General features: G+C 38.7%; 1 protein-coding gene across 1 annotated transcript in view; it reads right to left on the bottom strand.

Annotated features, from left to right (window-relative positions):
* The window catches only part of EXOC2 (exocyst complex component 2), a 914329-nt gene that overhangs the window by 137099 nt on the left and 764346 nt on the right, over window positions 1-12884 (bottom strand). The window contains 2 exon segments of the mRNA XM_053714663.1: window positions 11324-11390; window positions 11942-12003. Coding sequence (XP_053570638.1) covers window positions 11324-11390; window positions 11942-12003 — 129 coding nt within the window.

Raw genomic sequence — 12884 nt, 5'->3', positions numbered from 1 at the left:
TAAACATATATGGGTACATACACAAATAAAACAAACACACACACACACATATATATATTTTTTTTTAATATATATATATATATATATATATATATATATATATATATATATATATATATATATATATATATATATATATATATATATGTATATATATATATATATACACAGTGGATATAAAAAGTCTACATACCCCTGTTAAAATGTCAGGTTTCTGTGATGTAAAAAAATTAAACAAAGATAAATCATTTCAGAACTTTTTCCACCTTTAATGTGACCTATAAACTGTACAACTCAATTGAAAAACAAACTGAAATCTTTTAGGTGGAGGGAAGAAAACAAAAAAAAACTAATAAAAAAACTAATAAATAATGTGGTTGCATAAGTGTGCACACCCTCTTATAACTGGGGATGTAGCTGTGTTCAGAATTAAGCAATCACATTTACAATCATGTTAAATAGGAGTCAGCCTACACCTGCCATTATTTAAAGTGCCTCTGATAAACTCCAAATAAAGTTCAGCTGCTCTAGTTGGTCTTTCCTGAAATTTTCTTAGTCGCATCCCACAGCAAAAGCCATGGTCCAAAGAGAAATTCCAAAGCATCAGAGGGATCTCATTGTTAAAAGGTATCAATCAGGAGAAGAGTACAAAAGAATTTCCAAGGCATTAGATATACCATGGAACACAGTGAAGACAGTCATCATCAAGTGGAGAAAATATGGCACAACAGTGACATTATCAAGAACTGGACGTCCCTCCAAAATTGATGAAAAGACGAGAAGAAAACTGGTCTGGAGGTTATCAAGAGGCCTACAGCAACATTAAAGGAGTTGCAGGAATATCTGGCAAGTACTGGCTGTGTGGTACATGTGACAACAATCTCATGTATTCTTCATATGTCTGGGCTATGGGGTAGAGTGGCAAGACAAAAGTCTTTTCTAACGAAGAAAAACATCCAAGCCGGCTACATTTTGCAAAAACACATCTGAAGTCTCTCAAAAGCATGTGGGAAAAGGTGTTATGGTCTGATGAAACCAAGGTTGAACTTTTTGGCCATAATTAAAGATATGTTTGGCGCAAAAACAACACTGCACATCACCAAAAGAAAACCATACCCACAGTGAAGCATGGTGGTGGTAGCATCATGCTTTGGGGCTGTTTTTCTTCATCTCGAACTGGGGCCTTAGTTAAGCTAGAGGGAATTATGAATAGTTCCAAATACCAGTCAATATTGGCACAAAACCTTCAGGCTTCTGCTAGAAAGCTGAACATGAAGAGGAACTTCATCTTTCAGCATGACCACGACCCAAAGCATACATCCAAATCAACAAAGAAATGGCTTCACCAGAAGATTATTAAAATTTTGGAATGGGCCAGCCAGAGCCCAGACCTGAATCCGATTGAAAATCTGTGGGGTGATCTGAAGAGGGCTGTGCACAGGAGATGCCCTCGCAATCTGACAGATTTGAAGTGTTTTTGTAAAGAAGAGTGGGCAAATCTTGCCAAGTCAAAATGTGCCATGCTGATAGACTCATACCCAAAAAGACTGAGTGCTGTAATAAAATCAAAAGGTGCTTCAACAAAGTATTAGTTTACGGGTGTGCACACTTATGCAACCATATTATTGTATTTTTATATTTTTTCTTCCCTCTACTTAAAAGATTTCAGTTTGTTTTTCAATTGAGTTGTACAGTTTATAGGTCACATTAAAGGTAGAAAAAGTTCTGAAATGATTTATCTTTGTCTCATTTTTTTTACATCACAGAATCCTGACATTTTAAAAGGGGTTAAGGTTACTAGTCCACTCAATGTCAAAGATAGGAAAAAGTCAAATTTCGAAGTCATGCTTTTTTTAATAGGAACACTTGAAATACCTGTGTTCTTCACGTAAAATATTTTTTTTCCTATTTTCAATGATATATTTCTACATATATCTATAAATACAAAATATGTCTATGTATATATATATATATATATATATATATATATATATATATATTAAAGAACATTTTCTACTAAGTGAATAACATAGGTATTTCAAGCATTCTTAAGGCACCTTCGCTTTAGCGCCCAAGCGAAAAAAAGAGAAGGCTTTTTTAGTAGGCCACATCAAAGTCTATGGGGACAAATTTAGCACAGTCAAATTATCTGACTTGTGCTCGCACGCTAACTATCAACTTTTAATACTGGCGCAAATATACAACCAATATTGATTTACCTTGAGCACAGTTAGTGCTCAAGAGTGCTATAATTTTTGCACTCCACTTGCAATCTAGCCCAATGTGTTTATCACCTGCAAAGGGATTAAACAATTAGTTAAAGCTAAAGGGACAGTGAAGTCCAAAAAAACTTTCATGATTTAAATAGGGCATGTGATTTTAAACAACTTTCCAATTTACTTGGTATTCTTAGTTGAAAGCTAAACCTAGGAGGTTCATATGATAATTTCTTAGACCTTGAAGGCCACCTCTAATCGAAATTCATTTTGACCTTTTTCACCACTAGAGGGCGTTAGTTCATGTGTTTCCTATAGATAACATTGAGCTCATGCACATGAATTTACAAAGGAGTGAGCACTGATTGGCTAAACTGCAAGTCTGTCAAAAAAACTGAAATAAGGGGGCAGCCTGGGGCTTAGATACAAGGTAATTACAGAGGTAAAACGTGCATTATTATAACTGTGTTGGTAATGGAAAACCGGGGAATGGGTAATTAAGGGATTATTTATCTTTTAAAAGAACAAATATTCTGGTGTTGACTGTCCAATTAAAGCTATCTGAATACATCTGGAGAGCCAATGACAAGAGACACATTTGTACAGCCACCAATCACAAGCAAGCTCCCAGTAGTGCACTGGTGTCGACCTGTCTCCATGCAGGGTATATTAGGTATTAATATGGGGCTAAGAGCATTAGAAAAATGTTAGATAAATGGGTTATCTCAGGGTTGACAAATAGAAAGGGTGTGAATTTGAAAATCCCTCAATAACTCATCAGAAGGTAATTTAGATGGATTGGAATACAGGAAATTGTGCTTCACATGCTGATAAATATAATAAGCTCTACATTTTATTAGTTTGTTTTCGTCAGTCGCTATCTTGAAGAGCCATAGGCAAAAAGTTTGCATTTATTCACATTAATACTAGCAATACAAACAACAATAATTAAAATACAAGCTCAACAATTCATGGATTAGAAATCTACAGGAACTATATAAAATGAGTGAAAGGAATAGCAAAATTGTTGGAACATAGCATCAAATTTTTAAAAAAAGAGGAAAAAATTATATATTTTTTTAAAAGTCATGAAGACTTCTCGCCTCCTGGATGGAGATCGATGTTTATGGACTTCGGAATAGTGAGTAGATTTAATGGGGTTAGTGTTAGTTTTTTTTTTTTAGATTAGGGCATTGGGCTTTTGTAAAAGAGCTGAATGCCCTTTTAAGGGCAGTAAAAAAATGCTGAATGCCCTATTTTTTTTTTTTTGGGGGGGGGGGGGGGGGCTTTTTTATTTTTATAGGGCTATTAGATAAGGTATAATTGTTTTTATTTTTGATAATTTCGTTTATTATTTTTTGTAAGCTTAGTGTTTTTTATTTTTCGTAATTTTGTGTTTATTATTTTTTGTAATTTAGATTTTTTTATTTTTTTCGTAGTGTTAGGTTTTTTAAATTTGTAACAGATTTTTTAATTGGTAGTATTTTTTTTATTTTATTAGAATAGCAATGTTAGATTAATTTATAGTTTAATGTTAGGTTTATTTTTATTTCACAGGTAAGTTTTTATTTATTTTAAGATAGTTATATTGAAATTTTAATTTAAAGTTAGGGGGTGTTAGGTTTAGGGGTTAATAGTTTAATTTAGTGTTTTGCGATGGGGGGGCTGGCGGTTTAGGCGTTAGTAGGTTTATTTTGTAGCGGCAATGTGGGGGCCGGAGGTTTAGGGGTTAACTTTATTATAGTGTCGGGGATCAGTAGATTAGGGGTTAATAGCTTTATTTTAGTGTCAGATATGTTGGGGAGCGGTGGAATAGGGGTTAATAACTTGTATTAGTGTCGGCGATCGTGGATTAGGGGTGTTTAGACTAGGGGTTTATGTTAGGTTTAAACGTAACTTTTTTTCCCCCATAGACATTAATGGGGTGGCGTTACGGAGATTTTTCATTCCGCACTTCAGGTGTTAGTTTTTTTCTAACACTCTCTCCCCATTGATGTCTATAGGGGGAAAGTGTGCACGGGCACGTCAACTCAGCCCTTGGATTTTGTGCGGTATGGAGCGTAACGCCACCATATCGCACGCACAAGGAGGCTTTTCAGTAACTCGTAATGGCAGCGCTATGGAGAGTGGAATAATGCAACTTTTTTGGCGTTAATTTCCCACCCTGTTTAGCGCAAAACTCATAATCTAGGTGTAAGTTAATATAGAGCACAATCTTGCAGAAGTAAAGCTCAAATGTCACATTAGAGAATCCATTGACTGGATTTTCAATGAGTGTGTAATTTCTTTGCAATCTTGATGCACTGCATATTTTGCTTAAAAAAATACAGACTCAAATGCTTGTAAAAATATTTCTGTAAAACACACATTTATTTGTGTAATAAACTACAGTGTGTATTTGTTATCAGTTTCATCAAATGCTCTAACACTTGCAGCAAGTGGAAGCAGATGGTGTAGCTCTCAGAGCAAAAACAACATTCTTTTTTTAATACACAGCAAACAAAAAATAGGATGGAGCCACATAGAAACATTTTTATTTAAAATGACATGAGTGATTTGAAGAATGTGAAATAATGTATTCCTGTTGCTCCTTAATGTATGATTTGTATATAATATAAGGCAATACACAGGAATAACAGATCACAGTTAAACAACAGTAAAGTTCTCACTAATAAGGAGATATTTTAGTGCAGTTTTGGAAATACATTTCCCATGAGTATCATGGGAAATGTGGTTCCAAAACCTCTTGGGGGGCCACAATTGATGACCCCTGTTTTAGTGTAATCTCAAGAGTGGAATCATCAATGACATCATGTGACCCCCTCAACTGAAGTCTTATGAAAAAAGTGTCAGTTTTGTAGCTGATGGGGATGCATATACCTACAACAAAAAAAACAACATGTCTATCTCATGAAAAGGTATAAACCTGGGGTAAATGGTTTTCAAAAAACATAATTTATGCTTACCTGATAAATTCCTTTCTCCTGTAGTGTAGTCAGTCCACGGGTCATCCATTACTTATAGAATATATCTCTTCCTAACAAGAAACTGCAAGAGAATTACCCAGCAGAGCTGCTATATAGCTCCTCCCCTCACATATCATACTCAGTCATTCGACCAAAGCAGACGAGAAAGGAGGAACCATAGGGTACAGTGGTGACTGGAGTTTAATTAAAATTTAGACCTGCCGTAAAAACAGGGCGGGCCGTGGACTGACTACACTACAGGAGAAAGGAATTTATCAGGTAAGCATAAATTATGTTTTCTCCTGTTAAGTGTAGTCAGTCCACGGGTCATCCATTACTTATGGAATACCAATACCAAAGCTAAAGTACACGGATGAAGGGAGGGACAAGGCAGGAACATTAAACAGAAGGAACCACTGCCTGAAGTACCTTTCTCCCAAAAATAGCCTCCGACGAAGCAAAAGTGTTAAATTTGTAAAATTTTGAAAAAGTGTGAAGTGAAGACCAAGTCGCAGCCTTGCAAATCTGTTCAACAGAGGCCTCATTTTTAAAGGCCCAGGTGGAAGCCACAGCTCTAGTAGAATGAGCTGTAATCCTTTCAGGAGGCTGCTGTCCAGCAGTCTCATAGGCTAAGCGTATTATGCTACGAAGCCAAAAAGAGAGAGAGGTAGCCGAAGCCTTTTGACCTCTCCTCTGTCCAGAGTAAACGACAAACAGGGAAGAAGTTTGACGAAAATCCTTAGTTGCCTGCAAATAGAATTTCAGGGCACGGACTACGTCCAGATTATGCAAAAGTCGTTCCTTCTTTGAAGAAGGGTTAGGACACAGAGATGGAACAACAATTTCTTGATTGATATTCCTGTTAGTAACTACCTTAGGTAAGAACCCAGGTTTAGTACGCAGGACTACCTTGTCTGAATGAAAAATCAGATAAGGAGAATCACAATGTAAGGCAGATAACTCAGAGACTCTTCGAGCCGAGGAAATAGCCATCAAAAACAGAACTTTCCAAGATAACAGCTTGATATCAATGGAATGAAGGGGTTCAAATGGAACGCCTTGAAGAACATTAAGAATTAAGTTTAAGCTCCACGGCGGAGCAACAGACTTAAACACAGGCTTAATCCTAGTTAAAGCCTGACAGAAAGCCTGAACGTCTGGAACTTCAGCCAGACGTTTGTGTAGAAGAATAGACAGAGCAGAAATCTGTCCCTTTAACGAACTAGTAGATAAGCCCTTTTCTAAACCCTCTTGTAGAAAGGACAATATCCTAGGAATCCTAACCTTACTCCATGAGTAACTCTTGGATTCGCACCAATGTAAATATATGTATTAAGGTATCAATAACCGACTCCGAGAAGCCACGCTTTGATAGAATCAAGCGTTCAATCTCCATGCAGTCAGCCTCAGAGAAATTAGATTTGGATGTTTGAAAAGACCCTGAATTAGAAGGTCCTGTCTCAGAGGCAGAGACCACGGTGGACAGGACGACATGTCCACTAGGTCTGCATACCAGGTCCTGCGTGGCCACGCAGGCGCTATCAGAATCACCGAAGCTCTATCCTGTTTGATCTTGGCAATCAAACGAGGAAGCATCGGGAATGGTGGAAACACATAAGCCATGTTGAAGACCCAAGGGGCTGTCAGAGCATCTATCAGCACCGCTCCCGGGTCCCTGGACCTGGATCCGTAACAAGGAAGCTTGGCGTTCTGACGAGACGCCATGAGATCCAGATCTGGTTTGCCCCAACAACGAATCAGTTGAGCAAAGACCTCCGGATGAAGCTCCCACTCCCCCGGATGAAAAGTCTGACGACTTAGAAAATCCGCCTCCCAGTTCTCCACGCCTGGGATGTAGATCGCTGACAGGTGGCAAGAGTGAGACTCTGCCCAGCGAATTATCTTTGAGACTTCCAACATCGCTAGGGAACTTCTGGTTCCCCCTTGATGGTTGATGTAAGCCACAGTCGTGATGTTGTCCGACTGAAATCTGATGAACCTCAGAGTTGCTAACTGAGGCCAAGCTAGGAGAGCATTGAATATTGCTCTTAACTCCAGAATATTTATTGGGAGGAGTTTCTCCTCCTGAGTCCATAATCCCTGAGCTTTCAGGGAATTCCAGACTGCTCCCCAGCCTAGAAGGCTGGCGTCTGTTGTTACAATCGTCCAATCTGGCCTGCGAAAGGACATCCCCTTGGACAGATGTGGCAGAGAAAGCCACCATAGAAGAGAATCTCTGGTCTCTTGATCCAGATTTAGTAGGGGGGACAAATCTGAGTAATCCCCGTTCCACTGACTTAGCATGCACAATTGCAGCGGTCTGAGATGCAGGCGCGCAAATGGTACTATGTCCATTGCCGCTACCATTAAGCCGATTACTTCCATGCACTGAGCTACTGACGGGTGTGGAATGGAGTGAAGGACAAGGCAAGCATTTAGAAGTTTTAATAATCTGGCCTCTGTCAGGTAAATTTTCATCTCTACAGAATCTATAAGAGTCCCTAGAAAGGGAACTCTTGTAAGTGGTAATAGAGAACTCTTTTCCACGTTCACCTTCCACCCATGCGACCTCAGAAATGCCAGAACTATCTCTGTATGAGACTTGGCAGTTTGAAAACTTGACGCTTGTATCAGAATGTCGTCTAGGTACGGAGTCACCGCTATGCCTCGCGGTCTTAGTACCGCCAGAAGTGATCCTAGAATTTTTGTAAAGATTCTTGGAGCCGTAGCTAATCCGAAGGGAAGAGCTACCAACTGGTAATGCCTGTCTAGGAAGGCAAATCTCAGATACCGGTAATGGTCCTTGTGAATCGGTATGTGAAGGTAGGCATCCTTTAGATCCACTGTGGTCATGTACTGACCCTCTTGGATCATGGGAAGGATGGTTCGAATAGTTTCCATTTTTAATGATGGAACTCTTAGAAATTTGTTTAGGATTTTTAAGTCCAAGATTGGCCTGAAGGTTCCCTCTTTCTTGGGAACCACAAATAGGTTTGAATAGAATCCCTGCCCGTGTTCCGTCCGCTGAACTAAGTGGATTACCCCCATTGGTAAGAGGTCTTGTACACAGCGTAGAAACGCCTCTTTCTTTATTTGGTTTGCTGATAACCTTGAAAGATGAAATCTCCCCCGTGGAGGAGAAGTTTTGAAGTCCAGGAGATATCCCTGAGATATGATCTCCAACGCCCAGGGATCCTGGACATCTCTTGCCCAAGCCTGGGCGAAGAGAGAAAGTCTGCCCCCCACTAGATCCGTTTCCGGATAGGGGGCCCTCTCTTCATGCTGTTTTGGAGGCAGCAGCAGGTTTCTTGGCCTGCTTGCCCCTGTTCCAGGACTGGTTAACTTTCCAGCCCTGTCTGTAACAAGCAACAGCTCCTTCCTGTTTTGGAGCGGAGGAAGTTGATGCTGCTCCTGCCTTGAAGTTACGAAAGGCACGAAAATTAGACTGTTTGGCCTTTGATTTGGCCCTGTCCTGAGGTAGAGCATGGCCCTTACCTCCCGTAATGTCAGCAATAATTTCTTTCAAGCCGGGCCCGAATAAGGTCTGCCCTTTGAAAGGAATATTAAGCAATTTAGATTTAGAAGTCACGTCAGCTGACCAGGATTTAAGCCATAGCGCTCTGCGCGCTTGGATGGCGAATCCGGAGTTCTTAGCCGTAAGTTTGGTTAAATGCACAACGGCATCAGAAACAAATGCGTTAGCTAGCTTAAGTGTCTTAAGCTTGTTGATTATTTCATCCAATGGAGCTGAGCGAATGGCCTTTTCCAGAGACTCAAACCAGAATGCTGCCGCAGCAGTGACAGGCGCAATGCATGCGAGGGGCTGTAAAATAAAACCTTGTTGAACTAACATTTTCTTAAGGTAACCCTCTAATTTTTTATCCATTGGATCTGAAAAGGCACAACTATCCTCCACCGGGATAGTGGTACGCTTAGCTAAAGTAGAAACTGCTCCCTCCACCTTAGGGACCGTCTGCCATAAGTCTCGTGTGGTGGCGTCAATAGGAAACATTTTCCTAAATATGGGAGGAGGGGTAAAAGGCACACCCGGTCTATCCCACTCCTTGCTAATAATCTCTGTAAGCCTTTTTGGTATAGGAAATACGTCAGTACACACCGGTACCGCATAGTATCTATCCAACCTACATAATTTCTCTGGAATTGCAACCGTGTTACAATCATTCAGAGCCGCTAATACCTCCCCTAGCAATGTGCGGAGGTTCTCTAGCTTAAATTTAAAATTGGAAATCTCTGAATCCAGTCTCCCTGGATCAGATCCGTCACCCACAGAATGAAGCTCTCCGTCCTCACGTTCTGCAAACTGTGACGCAGTATCTGACATGGCTCTCATCTCATCCGTGCGCTCTATCCTTAACCCAGAGCTATCGCGCTTGCCTCTTAATTCTGGCAACTTAGATAATACTTCTGTCATAACAGTAGCCATGTCTTGCAAAGTGATTTGTAAGGGCCTCCCTGATGTACTTGGCGCCACAAAATCACGCACCTCCTGAGCGGGAGGCGAAGGTACTGACACGTGAGGAGAGTTAGTCAGCATAACTTCCCCCTTGTCGTCTGGTGATAATTTCTTTACATGTAAAGATTGACTTTTATTTAAAGTAGCATCAATGCAATTAGTACACAAATTTCTATTGGGCTCCACATTGGCCTTTAAACATAGTGAACAAAGAGATTCATCTGAGTCAGACATGTTTAAACAAACTAGCAATGAGACTAGCAAACTTGGAAATACTTTTCAAAATTAATTTACAAGCAATATAAAAAACGTTACTGTGCCTTTAAGAAGCACAGAAAAACTGACACAGTTGAAATAACAATGACCAAAATAGTTATAGCAACCAAATTTTCACAGTAAATGTATTAAGTTAGCAAAGGATTGCACCCACCAGCAAATGGATGATTAACCCCTTAGTACCCAAAAACGGATAACAATTATATAATTAACGTTTTTCTCACAGTCAAATACACTGTCACAGGACTGCTGTGCCTGATTACCTCCCTCAAAATGGATTTTGAAGACCCCTGAGCTCTCTAGAGACGATCTGGATCATGGAGGATGAAGTAGATTGTAGTAGTAGATTGTGACTGAATTTTTACTGCGCAAAAAAAGCGCTAAAATAGGCCCCTCCCACTCATATTACAACAGTGGGGAAGCTCAGAAACTGTTTCTATGCAGAAAACAAAAATGGCCATGTGGTAAAAATCATGCCCTAATAAGTTTTATCACCAAGTACCTCACAAAAACGATTAACAAGCCAGTAAACGTTTTAAACATACATTTGAAAGTTATGTATTATTGTTAATAAGCCTGCTACCAGTCGTTTTTACTGCAGTTAAGGCTCATACATTATTTCAGTATTAACAGTATTTTCAGAGTCAATTCCATTCCTTAGAAAAATACATTCAGTGTACACACACACACACATCAGCCTGATACCAGTCGCTATCACTGCATTTAAGGCTGAACTTACTTTACAATGGTATCAGCAGTATTTTCTCAGTCAATTCCATTCCTCAGAAAATAAATTACTGCACATACCTCATTTGTTGCAGGGGAGCCCTGCATGCTATTCCCCTTCTCTGAAGTTACCTCACTCCTCAGATGAGAAACAGCCAGTGGATCTTAGTTACGTCTGCTAAGACCATAGAAAAAAACCCAGGCAGATTCTTCTTCTAATGCTGCCTGAGAATAAACAGCACACTCCGGTGCCATTTAAAAATAACAAACTTTTGATTGTAGAAATAAACTAAGTTAAAAAACACCACAGATCTCTCACAGCTTCCTTTTTAGTTAGGCTGCAAGAGAATGACTGAGTATGATATGTGAGGGGAGGAGCTATATAGCAGCTCTGCTGGGTAATTCTCTTGCAGTTTCCTGTTAGGAAGAGATATATTCTATAAGTAATGGATGACCCGTGGACTGACTACACTTAACAGGAGAAAAAGGGACAGTGTCAGACGGACCAGAATGGGATGTGTTGAGCAATACTGTCAGACTCTGGCCAACCTCAATAACCATGGCCCACTGGATCCTAATATTAGTCCTAACCTATCCTATGTGACTCTCTATGTTCCATCAGATCTTGGTTAGCATTTATAATACAATATATTGAAATTACTTACAGAAGATATGCTGAGGTCCTCGTGCATGCTCCCAAATAAATCAGGAGACGAAACATCTAATGAAACACTAAAAACAAAGGTAATGTTAAGGAAGAAAGAAAGGTCATTGAGTGTATGACAAGTCAAACTAAATAAAACAACTGTGTAGTATTACAATGCTTACTCATATTTATGTTTTTAAGACTAAGCATAAAAAACTATAAAAGTTTGTGAACAAATTGGCATTTACTATCAAAAGATGCTCAGAAATGCAGGGAATATTTTCTTATGCTCATTAAAATGCTTCAATATATGACTTACAATGTCAAACATAGAAACATAAAATATAAAATCAGATATATGTTGGTAATAACAATAAACATTTGTTTCTTATTTATAAATATTCATAATGATAATGTGAACATTCAAATAATATTTACAGGTTTTTTTTTATTAAATGTCAGCAATAGTTAATATGGTAATGCTTCAATTACAATGAGCCTCCTGAAATGATTGGCATTCCTCTTCGTTGAACTCAATTTATTTTAGCTTTTACAACTATATAGCAATTAAATGGTTCATCCAAAGTCTCATATTCAGAAACATTTAATAATTTGATAATTGTTTTAATACACTTACTGCATGGTATCCATATCCCCATCTGGTTTTGTGCTCAGGCACTCAAGGCTTGCTATGAAGGCCTAGTTTTGTAAAAATGAAGCCACAATGAACAAGTAGAATTTTTAGACTAGTATAATTATTTTTATTATTATTAGTCTTTTTTAAAGGTACCATAACATATAGAAAAACACAGAGGTAATACAGGTACAAAACTCTTTAGCTTAATTGCTTGGGACCGACAAAAAGTTTGGATTCCAGAATAGTTGTATTTACATCTGTAAAATGGGACAGAGGATGGGACCAAGTGTAAACACCAATAACATGTAATTTAGGCAATATTTACATGTCATAATTCAGCTTATACATGTAACCTAAAGGTAGTTTTATATCATTTTTGATACTTTTATATACATAGTACTTTTAGAATGATAGTACAATACTATAATCAGAGGGTGGAAGTCATTGTTTTAAATAAATATAGACTAGCATTTGCATTTTAGAATGCAGAAACCAAACCAAAGACAAAGGGAAAGAAGATTGTGACTTACAGGCAGGTAAATGGTAATTTTTGTTAAAAAAATAAAATTTTAATGAAAACGGTCTGGATTTCTAAATATTTCCGGATTTTGGATTTGGGGGTTTGTACCTGTAATAAACATTTTAATACTGTACTTAAAATAGAAAAAACAAAATTTATGCTTACCTGATAAATTCCTTTCTCCTGTAGTGTGGTCAGTCCACGGGTCATCATTACTTCTGGGATATTAACTCCTCCCCAACAGGAAGTGCAAGAGGATCACCCAGCAGAGCTGCTATATAGCTCCTCCCCTCTACGTCACACCCAGTCATTCGACCGAGAACCAACGAGAAAGGAGAAGCCAAAGGGTGCAGTGGTGACTGGAGTATAATTTAAAAATTTAGACCTGCCATAAAAACAGGGCGGGCCGTGGACTGACCACAC

Source organism: Bombina bombina, chromosome 5 (genome assembly GCF_027579735.1).
Source record: "Bombina bombina isolate aBomBom1 chromosome 5, aBomBom1.pri, whole genome shotgun sequence".
Lineage (NCBI taxonomy): Eukaryota > Metazoa > Chordata > Amphibia > Anura > Bombinatoridae > Bombina > Bombina bombina.
Note: the sequence above shows the minus strand (reverse complement) of the source record. Positions and strands in the feature narration are given on the sequence as shown.